The following is a 19,556-nucleotide window of genomic DNA, read 5'->3' as shown; positions in this document are numbered from 1 at the left end:
TCATTTTTAATTTTGAAGAAACATATGTAAAAGGGAGTAGTAATAAAGAAATGTTGAAATCTGAAAAAAAAATTGAATTCTATATATTTGTATAAGTGCATCCATATACATTTAAATTTTTATGACAGAATAGAAGCATACTTTTTGATATGATATGCTTTCGGCTGTGTGGACGTCTTCCTGATTCCTCAGTACTTTCTGTGTGTCCATGTTCAGAACCTGGAGCTGCTGGATCAGCTCCGCTTGCTGTGCTGTGTGTGCACTGTTCTGTTTGTATAGGTTCTGCAGCTCCTGCAACTCCTTCCTGTGCAAAGCGAGCCATAAACAGGAACAAGCATGAATAAAGACCATCTCAGTTAAATAACTGTGTCCATCTAAGTTATAGATCGTCTTCCAGTTTTTTTATCTATTATTTTTTACTGCAGGCAAACATATTAATGAAAGAAATAACATATAAAGTATTTAATATTTATCACATACACCTAGAAAGTATTGATAGAACTACTATGACTTTCAAAGCCAAATACTTATCAATTTTCTTTTATAGCTTGATAATAATAAAAACCTTGGATATACAGACATAGCACCACCTTCTTATTGAAATTAAGTTACACTTCAGTTCCAAGAATTGATAAGTACTGATGCCAACAATAGTTATCAGTTTTGAATACAGGGTAAGTCAGCCTTTCATTGCATATTATACAGAACTTCAGATGCATTAAAAGGAATCCCAAAAGGCAAATTAAATTTCAAACCAAAGTTTCTTAAAGCACCACTAGTTTGCAACCTCAGAGATCTGGGTGGGGATTCCTGTGACTCTTCTAATCCAGACTGAAGGAAAAGATAAGGCAAAAAAAAAAAAAAAAAAGGTAGAAGGAAGGAGAGCAACACAAGGTGAAAACAGTGATTCCAACCAATCCCGGGTGCAACTGGTAAGGAGGAGCACAAATGAACTGGTAGTGGTAGTAATGAAGGCACTAAGGGTCCAGGAAAACCCTACTTCCTGGTATAGGAAGGGAATCCCATATGAAACAGATCACATAAAATTAGAACATATTTTGTATATTCAATTTGAAGAGAAAAATATTTATAGAAATACATTTCACAGAACAACACATTATAATATGTATTCTGGAGACTGTATTTTTTAATGGAACTTTTTTAAAACTATAACCTCAAACTAAAAATTAATTTCTATAAGGTAAGTCTTAAAAGAAGGAACAAAGGAGATATGCAAACAGTTGTTGAAGATGATAAATATTAATATGGGAGAAATGAGCTCTATTTTTAGAAGTTTGGAATATCGTTTTCCAAATAGCACAACAATCCCTCCATCCATACAGATACACGAACATACACTGTCTGTCTCAGTCCTTTCAGGCCGCTATCACAAAATATCATACATTGGGTAGTTTACAGACAACAGAAACTTATTTCTCATAGTTGTGGAGTCTGGAAGTCAGGGATCAGAGTGCCCAGTCAGGGCTCTCTTCTGGGTCAGAGACTTCTTGTATCCTCACAAGGTAGACAGACATTCGGCAGCTCAGGGAGGTCTCTTTTAGAAGAACACTATTCCCATTCATGAGGGCTCTATCCTCATGACCTAAACATCCCCCAAAACCCCTCCTCCGAATGCCATCACATTAGGCGTTAGGATTCCAACATATTATTTTGGGTGGATACATTCAGACTATAGCATCATCTTTTTGTAACTTATTTTAAAAAACTATTTATTTAAAAAAACTAAAACCTGCAGTAAATAAGTCCAAAAACGAGAGAGGAGAGAAAAAAGAATCAATAATGGCACAATGCCTGCAGGATATACAATGCTCACATGAGGAGGGGAAGAGAGACCCATAGTAAGAATGCTTGCTGAGTACTGCCGTTTCCAGAATAATACTGGTAAAAATTATCAAATAAGATAGGCAATAGATGTATAATAAAATTCTATCTCAGTATATAGTCAAGATATATGTTTGGAAACCCAAGTAAATGTTGCATTTAGAACGGGGACATAATGAGGAGAAAACATACCATCTTTCAGTGTAATGTGAAACACAGCAAATTTACTTCTCTTCCAATGCTAGAAATATTTGTTATTTCTTAAAGAGAAGATCAGTAGCTGGCTTGCATTTAAGGGTCATGTGGAACAAAATATATGTATCTTTAGTCAGAAAAAAACATACTCAAGAATAGGGAAATGCTCACACTATGAGGCACCTGAGGATTAAAAATCAACTAAGGGGGGGCACCTGGGTGGCTCAGTCGGTTGGGCGGCCGACTTCGGCTCAGGTCACGATCTCGCGGTCCGCGAGTTCGAGCCCCGCGTCGGGCTCTGGGCTGATGGCTCGGAGCCTGGAGCCTGCCTCCAATTCTGTGTCTCCCTCTCTCTCTGCCCCTTCCCCGTTCATGCTCTGTCTCTCTCTGTCTCCAAAATAAATAAACGTTAAAAAAAAAATTAAAAATCAACTAAGGGAATAGCATACCCCTGTCTCTCATCCCATGCATGTCCTAGGCATACTCCCAGTAAGTGGAATGGAAGCATAATCTTACACTATCGAGATAAGTTTCTTTCTCTTCTTTCTACTTGAAAAGTAGATGCAATGGGATGTACGCCATTGCTGCAAATACGAAATGTGGAATTTGATTAGTATCAAAGTAAGCAATAAAGCTTACAAAAGGCACACATCTGGACCACTAGCAAACACTTAATTTGTCTAGATCTTTCCTCGTTTGAAAACAAGTAAAGAAAAACAAACTGGACTTACTAAAAAAGGGGAGTACTAAGAATTAAGAAAAAAGAAAGTTTATTGTACATACTCGGAGGAAAAGTATACCTCTGAGTAGAAATTACTAAAGGAATTAGAAGGAAGGTCTAGAAAATGTATAAAAAAGAAATCATCACACTTCTCTGAATTATCAATAGAAAGACAAGATGTAAGGATGATCTTAATAAAGCCTCTGTGAAGGTAGGAACTTTTTTGTTCACTACTACAAACAGAGCACCTAAGGTAATTCCTGTCCCTTATTGTAGTTGTTGGTGTATTATATACATCTTATGCATATTTCCAGATTCAGTCTATACCTACCTCTTAGACTCTCATTCCCTTGCTCTGTCTCAGCCTATTAACTGCCACTTAAGCCTATGAAATTTATACAGCTCATCTGGCTCCACTGCTTGAAGTCAACCAGCTGCACGCCTAGCGTGTGTGTCTCCTTGTACCATTTCCAGATTAGGATAAAATGCTACAACACAGGCATGGTATATGCAGCAAACTTTTATCAATGTAAGACAAAACACAAGAAGAAAACAGACAGGTAACTTGTTTTCTTTTTCCATCTGATGGATTGCTCTAGAGCATCGTTTCTCTCCTACAGCCTGTTCAGAATCACCCTGGGTAGCAAATTCAGTGCACCTGCTATCTCTTCATGGTTCATCACAAAGCAGTAGCCAGCACAATAGTGCATTTCCTTGAATTACTCTTTATCCTTGCCTGCCTCATTCTTCTCTCTCTTTCTCTCACTCACTTACCCCTGGAATTGAATCTCCTAAGTAAGCAATCAGGACTTAATCCTTCCCTCATGCTCTGTTTGCTAGGATATATGGGATAAGACAGTTGTTGAATGGATGAAATGAAAAGGATAACATAAAGAGATATTGTTAAAAAGGAAAGATACCCTAATAACATCAAAATGCATAATTACAGTTATAAGGAAAATAAAAGCTATGGAAAATAAAGTTAATTGGTAGGTTCAAACTTGAGAATTTCCTGTAGACACAGATAAAAAGGAGTCAAGGAAAGTATGAGAGACTTGAGACAGCTCTGAGAACCGACAACATTTCCTCAAGAAGAATGTCAAGTGCTGTTAAAAATACTGGATTCCTGAAAGATAAATCCGGTGATTTTTTTAGTTACAGTGATGCTATCTAAGGGATTGAGTGGGCCATGGGATAAATTAGGAATATCCCTGTGGAGATCAAGTTTGATACCAAAGACTGACAGAGGGTTTCCGGCAGCTTCTCTAGGTTATTCTGCAGTTAAAAAAAATCCGGATGGTTTATAAAAACAAAGATTTACTGCTTGCTCACATTACATGTGGCTTTCCTCTATCTTAAGACTCAAACTGCAGCAGCAGACTATATTAGGAATATACTATTCTGGTGGCAGAGGACGAAAAGCAAAGGCAAATCAAGCAATGCTTCTTTTAAAACATTAGGACATGGCATATATTACTTTCACTCTTGTCTCACAGGCCAAAATAAGTCACATGGCTAAATACGAGGACACTGGGGGAGAAAGCATACTCTAGCAACAGGAAAGGCCCTATTAAAAAAGAGCCCCTGGCGACTGGGTGGCTCAGTCGGTTGAGCGTCCGACTTCAGCTCAGGTCATGATCTCACAGTTTGTGGGTTCGAGCCCTGCATGGGGCTCTGTGCTGACAGCTTGGAACCTGGAGCCTGCTTCAGATTCTGTGTCTCCCTCTCTCTCTGCCCCTCCCCCACTCATGCTCTGTCTCTGTCTCTCAAAAATAAATAAAAATGTTAAAAAATTTTTTTAAAAATAAGCCCCTGATGTTGGGATGAGCACTGGGTGTTGTATGGAAACCAATTTGACAATAAATTATATTTAAAAAGAAAAATAAATAAATAAATAAATAAATAAATAAATAAATAAATATGAGCCCCTGAGGTCAATCAAAACAGAGTGAAGGAATGAACACATCAAAAGTAAAAAGTTAGGTGATGAGCACTGAAGCAAAATACAGAACTAATCCTAAACATCTTTGGTCACTTTGGTTACAAGTGTCATATATCTCAAGTTGCAAAATCAGGAGTTAAAATGGTTGAATGTATGTTCTATTTTCCAAAGTTTACACAGCAGGTCTCAAAATGAACTAAAGATGAAATGTGGATTAAAAAAATACATAATGAGATTGACCTCCAAAGTTTTTCATGCCATTTCCTTCTTAGCTTTAGAGTCAGTGCTTTTTATAGAGAAAGGTTTAATAATTCCCTCAATTTCATATCAGTGTCTCATTGTTCCATCATATCATAAAAAGCTGAAGTTATTACTTATTAAAAGAACATGTTCAGTATAGTCCCTTTTATCTAAAAATTTCTATCCACCTAATATTCAATCTATAAATATAAATTGAGAAAAATCTAGAATGATTCTCACAAAATTTTAATGGCTTTTACTTGTCTGGAGTTGTATTTTAAGTGTAGTATTTTTCCTCTATCTTCTTTGTACTTTTCTATACTTCATGCGCTATTTTTTCTTTTTATTATTATTTTTAATATAATTTATGCATGAATTATTTTTAATAATTCACATGTATCATTATCCTAAATGATTATATACTTGTTTTGTTTATCATAAAAATGTAAACAAAAATAAAGAACAGCAATATTAATTTCAGAAGAATTAGAATCCAAGGCAAAATATTTAGATGCAAAAAAGTAAAAGTGAAATTCACAGTAAAAACAAAAGAACTGTGAACACTTTACCCACCAAATCATAGCACATCAAAACATGTACAGCAAAAAACTATAAGCAATGAAAGGAAAATCAGTTGTAAACTACAGGGGAAGGAAATATCCCATTTAAAATAGTAACAAAAACATGAAATAGCTAGGAATAAATTTAACAAGAAATGTCAAAACTCATTAGAAACTTAAAACAAATTTCTAAGGATACAAAGGTACTGAAACAAATGGAATGGCATACCACCCTCTGGGACAGGAAGACTGGCATCATAAAGATGTCAATTCTCAGGCTTACTTGTAAATTTGATGCTCTAATGAAATACCAAACAAGAAATATGCAAGTTTATTCTAAAGTTTATACCAAAAACTTAATAAGCAATAAATGTCCAGGAAAAGAGCAGTAATGGAGAATGTACCATATATTCTCCAATGTTCATCATGTCTTCCTACTCTCTAATACTCTAGCCTAAGAGGCCAACCTCTACAGACTGCATTACACTGGCTCCTTGTCCTCGGCCTCTGACTGAATTTGATCAGTTAGAAGTGCTGGCTGGTGATTAGAGAGGGTAAAGGAGACAAAATTGTGTCAAGGTATTTCTTTCCCTGGCTCCCACTATGCTGAACCACAGTCGGCAGTGTCTCTGTTCCCCTGTCTAAAGACACATCTGTTAGGCAAACTCTCTCCAGGACAGACTTTTCACAAGATCTGGTTTGAGCTTCTCTCCTTGCTCCTTCTGGTCTGGAGGTAGTAATGGTTTTCTGTTGTTGATAATCTGCATTATTCTAAATCTCAGTACCTATTTGGAGAGAATTGACATCTTTATCATATTGAACCTTCTAAACCATGAACTTTGTATATCCCTATTAGACCCTTTATTTGTGTCAGTAATGTTTTCCACTTTTCTGCACAGAGGTAACACACAGCTTTCATTACACATACGCTTCATATATTTAGTCATATTATAAATGATATTATTTCTATATATTAAGTCCACTTCCTAAATTTTTGCTGAAATAAAAGTGCAGTTGAATTTTATTCACTAACATTGCATCTACTAAGTGTACTAAATAAACCCACTAATGAATTTGAAAAGTGTTTCTGTAAGTTATTTTGAGTTTTCTATGCAAATTAATTATATTATAGGCAAATAATTGGGTCTTTTCCCATCAAGTCCAGTTCTTAGGTCTTTAGTTTTTATTCTTAATACTTAATATGTCTGACTATATGTGGGATATTAATTTGAAAAACTGTGGATATAATTTGAGGACAGAATTGTTGTATTATCTTACAGAGATAATTTACACTTGCTTCTGCTAAGGGTCTGGGAACACTAGCAATCCAGGTGTATCAACCAATCCAATTTCAGGATTCTGACTTTGACATTTCTTTTTTTTTTTTTTTTAATATTTATTTCTTTTTGAGAGAGAGAGAAGGAGACAGAGACAGAGACAGAGCATGAGCATGAGCATGAGCATGAGCATGAGCAGGGGAGGACAGAGCAGGAGGGTCAGAGGGAGAGGGAGACCCAGACAGAATCTGAAGCAGGCTCCAGGCTCTGAGCTGTCAGCACAGAGCCCAATGGGGCATCTGAACCCATGAACCGTGAGATCATGATCTGAGCTGAAGTTGGGTGCTTAACCAACTGAGCTACCCAGGTGCCCCTAACTTTGACATTTCTAATCCAAATTATGACTGCACTATCTTGACTTTTATTTTTTTATTTTTTGTAGGAGATTCACAAGTAATGTCTAAGAAAAATTCCCAACTCATTTAAGCCTATGTCCCTGTAATTTAGCCCACTATCCATATAGCCATTTAGTCCACCCTCCATGTAATTATAGAATCATTAGCTATTCAGACAAAACTTTTGGTTAGGAAACCTAACTGGCTAGCACTTTATGCAAGTTCTAGTTATAAATTTGGATGCTCTGTATGCATTATAAGCATGTACCTTATTATATAAGTACTGATATTTATTTATACTCTAATTCAGGATAAAAATCATTTGAGGTTGAGTTCACAACAATGTTTCATATCATAGTGAGTGACATGAATATTCAATACATATACAAATAATTATGAATTCCAAAGACATAAACCCATAAAGAAATATAGCTTGGGGGCGCCTGGGTGGCTCAGTCGGTTAAGCGTCTGACTTCAGCTCGGGTCACGATCTCGCGGTCCGTGAGTTCGAGCCCCGCATCGGGCTCTGGGCTAATGGCTCAGAGCCTGGAGCCTGCTTCCGATTCTGTGTCTCCCCCTCTCTCTCTGCCCCTCCCCCGTTCATGCTCTGTCTCTCTCTGTCTCAAAAATAAATAAACGTTAAAAAAAAAAAAAGAAATATAGCTTGGACAACTCTGTCATACATCAATAAAGAAAAGTATATCCAAATAAGAAAGTGCCTAGAACGTTTTCCCCACAATTAGGGCTTTGTGCATCTTTTGTGCAATATACAGATTCAGTAAAGTGATACTGGTATATCATAATCACCACCATCCCCCTCTAAGCAATAAAAATCATAAAGGAAAGGAGACACATAATACACCCAACTTATTCAGACAACTCAGGAAAAATACTACAGACATCTCAACTACAACCCTATAATGAGGGTTTGAGTCATAGTCCTCTGCTCCAAACTTCCAACTCCACCTCTATAAGCCCTTACAGTCAAGCTCTTAAAATTACACATGGTCCTTTCTTTTACCATAGTGTAATAAAATTCCCATCTGTGGATATTACTGCCTTATTTACTGTAGCTTATAGCTCTTGTAATACACTAAATTCAAGTATACAAAGGGGCAAAATTTAGTAGAAAATGTAATTATTCAAATGCCATGCACTTAACACTATACTGCATCCTAGATTATGTCCCATGTTCCATCCGAATCATACTCTAAAAGGGAAAGGTCATCATTGGAATATTTTGTGCAGTTATCAGTGCTACATTTTAAGAAAAATATTGATGATACAGATACTGATGATATGGAACACATTCAGTAATGCAACCTCAAACAGTGTAACATCTACAAAGTATATAACATGAAAAATTATGAGAAATAATAGTTAAACAATGAAAAGATAAAGTTATTGGTAAAGATATCTTCTATTATTTCAAGATCTATGCAATAGAATAGAGATTAGATTGTCTCTGAGGTTTTCTAAATAAGGATTCAAGATAAATGGGTGGATATTGTAAAAAAAATCAAACTTTAACTCAACTGAACAATGTTCAATTTTAACAATATTAACTGAAAAGAACAGTCTTGAAAAGTAATGAGAAACTTATCAACTAAAAGTGTCAAGCAAAGACCAAAAGCTATATTATCTTATTGAGAAGAAGACAGGAATAAATGACAATTTTAAGATTTCTTACAAATCTAAGATTCTAGGGGTGCCTGGGTGGCTCAGTCGGTTGAGCGTCCGACTTCAGCTCAGGTCGTGATTTCACGGTTTGTGGGTTCAAGCCCGGCATCAGGCTCTGTGCTGACTGCTTGCTCAGAGCCTGGAGCCTGCTTCAGATTCTGTCTCCTTCTCTCTCTGCCCCTCCCCTGCTCGCGCTTTGTCTCACTCTGTTTCTCAAAAATAAATAAAATGCAAAAAAAAAAAAAAAATTAAAAATCTAAGATTCTATAACTATAAAATTACTTTTCTGATTTCATCAAATTACAGGCTTCAAAAATAATTATACCATGAATAGATAAGCCAATCAGTCTATCACCTATAAATGTTATACTTTTCCTCAACCCTATTAATAAGAAGATTTTTAAATTGTAACACAATGAATTTTTGCTTAGGTAATAAATTTATATATATATACATATATATATACACACATATATATACATATATATACATATGTATATGTATATACATATGTACATATATATACATATGTATATATATGTATGTGTATATATATATGTGTATATATATATAAAGTGCTACCTAACTAAAACTTCTGCCCTGATAGATATATTAGAGATATCTTGTAATATACAAAATATATGTAAAAATATACAAATATGTATTGAATATAAATATATAATACATAAATACATATTTACATATCAGGTTTTAACAACACAATATTATTATACATAACAGAAATACATAGTGTTTATATATAATATTACCTATGTAAATAGTTTATGTGTGTGTGTGTGTATATATATATATATATATATACACATATATATGTATGCACATATATACACAGTAGTACCACCAGAGGATGAAATTGTTTATAAAGGTATATGAAAAACTTTGTAAGATTACTTTTAAAAAAATTTTTTAACGTTAATTCATTTTTGAGAGACAGAGAGAGAGAGCGTGAGTGGGAGAGGGGCAGAGAGAGAGGGAGACACAGCATCAGAAGCAGGCTCCAGGCTCCGAGCTATCAGCACAGAGCCCAATGCAGGGCTCAAACCCACGAACCATGATATCATGACCTGAGCCGAAGTCAGCCACTTAACGGACTGAGCCACACATGTGCCCCAACTTTGTACGATTACTTTAATTAGTTTAAGTAAAAATGTACATACATACACACATGTATATAATGTAGGCATGTGTATACATAGATAACATATATATGTGATATGCATGCATATATACCTACATATTTATGACTTATTCTAATATCGTTTTCTGATAAAGGTAAATGAAATAATAGGTAGTTTAAAATCTTTCAAAACACTTGAAAACATATTTTTCAAGGAATCCTACTTTCTGAATAGCACTACAAAATTAACTATTTTGATATAGAAAGAATATCTCATAAACTAAATCTATGTAGAACATAATAAAATAAAAAGTCAAAATTGGATTTCTCATATATTGCCCATTATAAATAACAATAATGAATATCATATAATACCCAGCTGGGAATTTTAGAAGGAAACAATGAATGAATGCATTATGCTTATTAAAAATGGAAACAAAACCACTCTTTAAGAATGCTCTTCCCAATCCTGTGCAACCCTTGATTCTCTCAGTTAACGATTCCAAGTTCGGTATTTAAAATCCAGATCATTTCAGGGCGCCTGGGTGGCTCAGTTGGTTGAGCGTCCGACTTTGGCTCAGGTCACGATCTCGCGGTCCGTGAGTTCAAGCCCCGCGTCAGGCTCTGGGCTGATGGCTCAGAGCCTGGAGCCTGCTTCCAATTCTGTGTCTCCCTCTCTCTCTGCCCCTCCCCTGTTCATGCTCTGTCTCTGTCTCAAAAATAAATAAATGTTAAAAAAAAATTAAAAAAAATAAATAAATAAAATCCAGATCGTTTCAATATACAAACATATGTCTTCATAGAAGACCTATTGTTGTCATTTTAGAGTGTTAATAATAAACATATATGTTGCCATTCTGAATAACTAATGACAGTGCTATAATATTACATTTGAAATTGAATATACTTGCCTGACAAGGGTAATATCCATATCCTTCTGGATAAGTTCAGTCTGTTTATTATTCAACTGTAATGACACAGCATTATATTTACTCTGTGATACTTCAATTTCTTTTCTTGCTTCAATTAAATCATCTTCAAAGGCCTAAAATCAGAGCACTTATATCATAATCAAACATAATAAGTATCAAATAAGAAATGAAGTATATTATATTCAACTAATCTAAAAAATTACACTAAAAAATTGGTAATGTTTTTAATTTTTTTTGTTTTCACTTAACTAAAAAAATATTTAGTACAAACAATAACTTTCATACCAGTTGCAATTTACTTTTTCCAGAAAATGAAAAAGTATCATAGTGCCTTGGTACAAAAACTAAGAATGTGAAGCAATTAAATTTGAAAATCAAAGTAGAAATGTACTTATTGAAATTATAGTAAGGAAATTATTGTATAGTGAAAAAGCTATTATTGTGTAAGGAAATTATTGTATAGTGAAAGTATATATGAATAAAAAAATTAGTTCATTTACTTAAAGAGTAGCCAGGACAAATGGCAGATATTTCATTATTTCCTCTATTTTAAATGTACACACATTGGGAAAAAAAAGGGACAGAACTGTAAAAAATATCAACATAATTGTATAATATTTGAGATTCAGATCATGTTCAGTTTTCCTGATTATGGTGAAATTTTACCCAAGTTTTACAAAGTCGGCCTTTTCCTCCAGATAATTCTCTATTGTTTACATTGTGAAACATTTCAAAATTGATGTTACTTTTAACTATATTTTTTCCGAAATATATTACAAAACTAATTTTGATTATTTTCATAAAGTAGTAAATAAACATATCTAAACATAAAGTATACCCACATAAACACTATACATTGATTATTTGCAGAAGTGAGCACCAGGCTTTAGGCACTCTACTCTACCCTGCACTCCTCTACTCTAGCCATGCTCTCATACTTCACATATTACCCCACGGTAGCTGAAGCAATCTTTTAAAGGTAAAAATAATGGCTTTCGGCCAAGAAAGCACTCTGAGTACTTCTTAAATTTCCATTTATGACAAAAAACAGCAATGAGAGAGAGAGAAAGAGAGAGAGGGAGGGAGGGAGAAAGAAAAAAGAAAGATCACTGGCATGGATATGAGAAAGCAGAAATCTTTGTGCGCTACTGGTGGGACTATAAATGATGTAACCTGTATGGTCGGCTGGGAGGGTGGTAACTGCTCAAAACATTAAAAAGGTATCTAGTATATAATCCAGCAATATTTCTTGGTATATAAATTCAAAAGAATAGAAAGCAGGATCTTGAAGACGTATTGGCATACCCATGTTTATACCAGCACTGTTTATAACAACCAAGAGTTAGAACCACCCTTATGCCAGATATATAAATTTAAAATTAGATTTAAAAATTTAAGTATTTAAAAAATGAAACAATTTTAAAAATCAAAAATAGATATTAAAAATATTTTACATTTTACAATGAGGATGGGGTAGTGAGGAATCAGTATCCAAAACTACTCTACTATACAATTTTAAATGTCCATTTTCCAACAAAAATTACAACATGTAAAAAGAGGAAAGTGTCATCCATACATAGAGGAGAAGAAGCAGTCAATAAAAAATTACTAAAGAAAACCATGCTTCAAAAACATGACAAAGTCTCACCTAATAAAAAACACCATAAAGTGATATAGGTTATTTTTAAACATCCAAGTAGAATTTCTGATGCTAAAAAGCAAAACAACCAAAATGAAGAGCATCAAAAAGTTCACAAGAGGAGCTGAATATTCAATAGGAGATGGCAGAAATAAGAAAAACTTGAAGATAAATCAAGAAAAAAGAATAACAATAGTCAATAGCCACAGAAAAATGTGGAACACTATTAAATGCACCAACAGAGCATAATGAAACTACCAGAAGGAGAGGTAAGAGAATAAAGAAACAGAAAAAATATTCAAAGAAATAATGACTGAAAACTACCAAACAATCATGAAAAAAATTAATGTAACATCCAAGAAGCACAAAACCTCCATGGACTGTACATGCAGAAATCCACAGACATATCATAGTAAAAATACTGACAGCCAAAACCAAGAAAAAATCTTAGAAACCATAAGAGAAAAACCACTCCTCATTTTCAAGAGACCTCAGTAAGATTAACAACTGACTCTTCTTCAGAAACAATAGATGTCAGAGACAGTGAGATAACATATTCAAAGTGCTCAAACAAAAAAAAAAAACTGCTAACACAGAATCATATATATAGTAAAACTATCATTTCAAAATGAAGGTGACAACAGGCGTCTGGGTGGCTCAGTCAGTTAAGTGTCCAACTTCAGCTCAGGTCATGATTTCGTGGTTTGCAAGTTTGAACCCTGCACTGGGCTCTGTGCTGACAGTTTGGACCCTGGAATCTGCTTCAGATTTTGTGTCTCCCTCTCTCTGACCCTCCCCCACTCATGCTCTGTCTCTCTCTTTCAAAAATAAATAATCATAAAAAAATTTTTTTAATTAAAAAAAAATGAAGGTGACAAGTGACATCAAGAAAATGGCAGAGTAGGCAGCTCCAAGCACTCTTGCCCTGGCAGAAATATGAAAAAACAAGCAGAAACTCTCAGAACTAATGTTAGAAAAATAACATTCAAATATTTACAACAACCAAAAAAACGCTGAGCCAAAAATAAAAGCAACTTAAAAATAGCACAAAAGATTTATGGAGTTTTCATTTGCCCTTCTCCACACTGTCTCCAATAAGTTGACCACTTTAAATCCTGGGAATCTTAAAGCAGTTATATTCTTAGAATGACAGTAGTTCCGAGTAGGAGATACTGGTCCTTGGTTCAGAAGGAAGCAGAACAGACTTCACTAGCAAATTACTATGTGTATCTAATTTATCTGAGGGCTACCTGAAGGAATGATGCAAAGTGATTATGTCTTGTTTAACCTACCTGGTAACACAGACTGAAAAATAGGATATGGCTCAAATATACCACAAGGTAAACTAACAAAACACAGATGTGTACAGTAAAAGATTATTGGTTCAGATACACAACAGAATGCCCAAGGCATGGAAGCAAAAGCTGTGGGAGATTCTTTGAGACATTAAGACATTCAAAAATACCCATTCATCTTGGAAAGTTTAGAAAACCACACATAGGCTCAGAGAAAGATGCATGCTCAGAAAAGACTAGAAAAGACAGAAAAGTCTTTGATTAAGACCCAAAGTTTCACCCTGGGCTGACCTCTGAGCTCAGTGCAATGGATAAGTATTGAAAGACTTTCTCAGTATGGAGTCAATACAAAGACTGGGAGAGGGATTTGTTTTGTGGCTGTGGATGTGTGTACTGTGTTTGTTTGGGTTTTTCCTTTTCCTTGTGTTCTGTTTGTTTTGGCTCCTGGCATCAAGGAAACCTGTGACACCACATGAGGTGAACAAAAGCTTAAGGATAGAAACCTCAGTGAGCTTACACAACAAGGAACAGACTCTTAAAAATACAGATTTGAAGATTACCTAAATAACCTTTGACAGTTAAAAAAGCAAAACACTTCAATAAGGGATAGAATCTGGCTTCCAGAGTTACCACATTATCATACTCAAATGCTCCACTTTCAACAACAACAAAACATAACAAGGCATACAAGAAAAATGAGGTAAGTATGGCCTAAACAAAGGAACATATAAATTAACACAAACCATTCCTGAGGAACCCCAGATATCAGATTTACAAGGCAAAAACTTTAAAATGTCTTAAATATACTAAGGAAAAAAACATGAAAAAAAATCTACAGTAAACCAGGAAAACAATGTATAAACCAAAAGAATATCAGTAAAGAAAAAAAATTATTAAAAGGAAGTAAACATAAATGCTGGAGTGAAACAGTAAAATAACAAAAATGAATCATTCTCCAGAGTGCCCAACAACAGACACAGAGCAGGTTGAAGAAAGAATCAGCAAATTAGATGATGAAACAAGGAAAATTATTGAATCTGAGCAGCAGAAAGAACATGAAGAACAGTGAACAGAACCTATGAAAACTGTGGACACCATTAACAAGAAAGACATACACATTATGGGAGTCTCAGAAAGCGAAGAGACAAGAGGAAGCAGAAATAACATGTGAAGAAAAAATGGCCATAAACTTCCCAATTTTGATGAAATACATGCACCACAAATCCAAAGGCCAGCCACAACAAACTCCAAGAATGATCAAGAGAAAAGAGACCCACACTGAGATAAATTATTATCGATCTTTTGGAATTCAGCTCCCCAAAAAAGAATCTTGAAAGTAAGAGAGAGTGGCTTGTCACATTTTAGAGATCCTTTTTTTAAACGTTTACTTATGTATTTTTGAGCGAGTGAGCGAGAGAGAGAGAGCACAAGCAGGGAAGGGACAGAGAGAGTGGGGGAGACACAGAATCCAACGCAGATTCCAGGGTCTGAGCTGTCAGGACAGCCGAAAACAGAGCTCACACTCAAGAACTGCGAGATCATGACGAGAGCTGAAGTCAGATGCTTAACCGACTAAGCCACCCAGGTGTCCCAAAAAAGACTCACTTTAAATAAGTCAGTCAGAGAAAGATAAATGTCATACAATTTCATTCAAATGTAAAATTTAAGGGACAAAAAGATGAACAAGGGGAAAAAAAAGACAAAAAAACAGACACTTTTGGAGAACAAATTGATGGTGACCATAGATGGGGATGGGTGAAACAGGTGAAGGGATTAAGAGTATACTTATCATGATAAGCACTGAGTAATGTACAGAATTTCTGAATCACTATATTGTACAGGTCAAACTAATACAATACTGGATGTTAATTATACTGGAATTGAAAAAAAAGAGAGACACTGATTTCAGATACAAAGACACAAATAGACTGAAAATGAAAGAATGGAAAAGATATTCTCTGAAAATAATAACCGAAAAGAGCTGGAACAGATAAAATAATACCAAACAAAATATACTTTATGTCAAAAACTGTCACAAAAGGGAAAAGAGAGCTTATATATTGACTAAAGAGTCAATTCATCAAGAAGATATAATAACTATAAATGTACACGTAACAAACAACCAAGCCCTTAAATATATAAACAATTATAGAATTGAAGGGAGAAATACAGTTTTACAGTAATAGCTGAAGAATTCAATACTCCACTTTAAATAATGAATACAACATTTAGACAGAAGGTCAACAAGGATGAAGAGGGCTGAAAAACACTATAAACTAAGTAGTCCTAATAGATGTATATGGAATACTTTACTCCAAAATAGCAGATTATATATTTTTCTCAAGTACACATGGAATATCTGCCATATCAGGCCAAATGTTAGGACATAAAACAATGCTTAATCAATTTAAAAACATTACAATTATACAAAGTACCTTGTCCAACCATAGCGGATTGGAGTTAAAAGTCACTAAAAGAAGAAAAACCAAAAGAAAAATTTAATATGTGGAAATTAGACAAACTAATCATAAACAACAAATAGGTGAAAGAAGAGATCACAAGAGAATTAGAAAATATTCAGAGATGAATGAAAACAACGCATAAATACTAATAATTACAAGATGCAGCAAAGGTAGTACTGGGGGAAATTTATAGCTATAAATGCCAACATTAAAAAAGAAAACATACCTCAAATTAAGAATCTAATTTTACACCTTGAAGAAATAGAAAACAAATTAAAATAGCAAAGTAAAACCAAAGAGAATAGAAAGGAAATGATAAAAATTAATATGGAAAGTTTTTAAAAAGGGGCTAGCAAAACAATGATCAATTAAAGCAAAATTTGACTCTTTGTAAATAGCAACAAAATTAACAAACCTTTAGGGGAGCCTAGGTGGCTCAGTCCGTTAAGCATCCAACTTGGGCTCAGATCATGATCTTATGGTTCAGTTCATGAGTTTGAGCCCTGCATGGGGCTCTGTGCTGACAGCTCAGAACCTGGAGCCTGTTTCAGATTCTGTGTCTCCCTCTCTCTCTGCCCCTCCCCCACTCTGTCTCTCTCTCAAAAATAAACATTAAAAAAAATTAACAAACCTTTAGTTAGAATGACAAAGAAAAAAGAGAAAAGGTGTAAGTAACTAAAATCAAAAATGAAAGTAAGGACACTAGTACAGAAATAAAAAAAGGATTATTAGAGAATACTGTAAGCAATTGTACATCAGCAAATTAGATAACCTACGTATGTAGAAAGACACAGATCACCTAAACTAACTCAAGAAATAGAAAATCTCAACAGACCTATGATAACTGAAAAGGTTTATTAATCAGTTATCAAAACTACCCAAAATAAAAAATTCTAGTACCAGATGGCTTTAACTGGTGAACCAAGTATTTTTTTTAAAATGAATACCCATTCTTTTCGAACTCTTCCAAAACATATGAGGAGAAAATATTTTCTAATTTATTCTACAAGGCCAGTAGATGCCAAAGATCTGACTTGATACCAAAGTCAGATAAAGGCAAAAATATCCCAGCAATGTAAAGTTGGTTTAACATCCAAAATTCAAGTAATATATCATACCAACAGAATAAAAAAAAAACCCACAATATTATTTCAATAGATACAGAAAAAGCATTCACCAGAATCCAACACCTCTTCATGATAAAAGACAAAAACATTCAACAACTATGAACCAAAAGAAACTTCCTCAATCTGATAAAGTTTATCAACAAAACTTCAGAGCAAACATCAATTATCATACTTAAGGGCGAAAGAGTGGTTCCTTTACCAATGAGATATGGAACAAGACATAGATGTCTACTCTTTTATTTCTATTCAACTTTATATGAGAGATTCTAGCAGGGTAATGAATGGGCAATCAAATGAGATAAAAGGCACCAGATTGGAAAAGAAGAAGTAAAATTATCTCTGCTTATAAATGACATAATCTTACATATAGAAAACCCCGAAGAATCAACCTATCAAGCAGGGTGGCAGGATATAAGATCACTATATAAAATTAATTACAGATCTCTACAGTAGGAATAAACCACCCAAAAAGGAAATGAAGAAACAGTTCCACTTAAAATAGCATAAAAATTAATTAAATTTTTAGGAATATATGTACCCAAAGAAGTGCAAAATTATACTCTGAAAACCACAAAACATTATTGAAAAAAATTAAAGTAGACCTAAAATAATGAAACACCCCACACTGATTGATTAGAAGATAAAGTATTCTAAGATAGTGGTATTTGCCAAATTGATCTTCTAATTCAATGCAATCTCTATCAAAATAAACCCAGCTTGCTTTTCTTGTAAGAATGGAAAAGATGTTTCTAAAATCCATATGGAAATGCAAGAGACCCAGAATAGCTAATATTGAAAAAAGAAGAAAAAATTTGGATGAGACACATATCCCAATTGCAAAATCTATTACAAATCTATAATAATCAATAGTGTAGCATAGACATGAGGATAAATGTATAAATCAAAGGAACAGAATTGAGGTCTAAGAAAAAATCCTTCTATTTACAGTCCCATGATACTCAATAAAGATGCCCAAACAGATGCAGTGAGGGGAAGACTAGGTTTTTTTCAACAAATGGTACTGGGATAACTGAATAACAAAAGAATGAAGTTGAATTCCTATCAAACATCACATTCAAAAACGAACTCAAAATGGATCAAAGAACTAAATGCAAGATATAAAACTATAAAACTCGAAGAAGAAAACATAGGTTTCCATCTTCTTGATCTTAGACTAGGCAATGATTTCTCACCAAAGCATGGGTAAAAAAAAAAAAGGGTAGATAAATATCATCAAAATGTAAAACATTTATGCTTAAAAACACCATTAATAAAGGAAAAACAACACCAAGAATTAAAGAAAATAGTTTCAAAATATACAGCCAAAAAAGAGACGTGTATCCAGAAGTATACACAAAAGAGATTTGTATGCAGAATATATATGCATTTCTTCAAAAACAGACAAATAGCCAATACCACATCCAAAAATGCTCAACATCATTAGCCATCAGGGAAACGCAAATGAAAAGCACAATGAGATATCACTTAACATCCACAGAAATGGCTATAATCAAAAAGACAGGCAATAACAAGTACTGATGAGCACAAAAAGAAATCAGAACTCTCATACATTACTGTTCACAATGTAAAGTGGTGCACCTGTTTTTGAAAACAGTCCTCAAAAACTTAAGTTCCTCAAAAACTTAAAAGCAGTTACAATATGACCCAGTATTCTCACTCTTTCGTATGTACCTAAGAGAAAGAAAAATACATGTATGTATACATGAAATCCTGTACACAAATAGTCATAGCAGCATTATTCAGAACACAAATGTCCATCTACTAATGGTAAAGAAATAAAATGTAGGATATCTATGTAATGGAATATTATTCAACAAAGAAAGGAATGTGGTACTGATAAACATGCTACAACATGGATAAACACTGAAAACATTCTAAGTAGAAGAACTCAGTCACAAAAGACACTATGATTTCATTTATATGAAATTTTAGAACAGAAAATATATTGAGAAAGAAAGCAGCTTACTGGCTATCAAGGGTTGCAGAGAAAAGGGGGTAAATTCAGAGTGATTGCTAAAGGCTACAGGGTTTCTTTAAGAAACGATGAAAATGTTCTAAAAGTAATTGTGATAATAGTTGCACAACTCTGC

At 34.2% G+C, this 19,556-nt stretch overlaps 1 protein-coding gene across 2 annotated transcripts in view; it reads right to left on the bottom strand.

The window, feature by feature from the left end:
* CNTLN (centlein) overlaps positions 1–19,556 on the bottom strand; it is a 311,202-nt gene that overhangs the window by 188,906 nt on the left and 102,740 nt on the right. For both annotated transcript variants that reach the window (XM_078436769.2, XM_078436771.2), the window contains exons 6-7: positions 10,898–11,035; positions 142–300 (exon numbers count right to left, since the gene is read on the bottom strand). In XM_078436769.2, coding sequence (XP_078292895.2) covers positions 142–300; positions 10,898–11,035 — 297 coding nt within the window. The remainder of the gene's footprint in view (positions 1–141; positions 301–10,897; positions 11,036–19,556) is intronic.

The sequence above is a fragment of the Panthera onca genome, chromosome D4 (assembly GCF_046562875.1).
Source record: "Panthera onca isolate mPanOnc1 chromosome D4, mPanOnc1 haplotype 2, whole genome shotgun sequence".
NCBI lineage: Eukaryota > Metazoa > Chordata > Mammalia > Carnivora > Felidae > Panthera > Panthera onca.
This window is presented reverse-complemented; position numbering and strand designations above follow the sequence as displayed.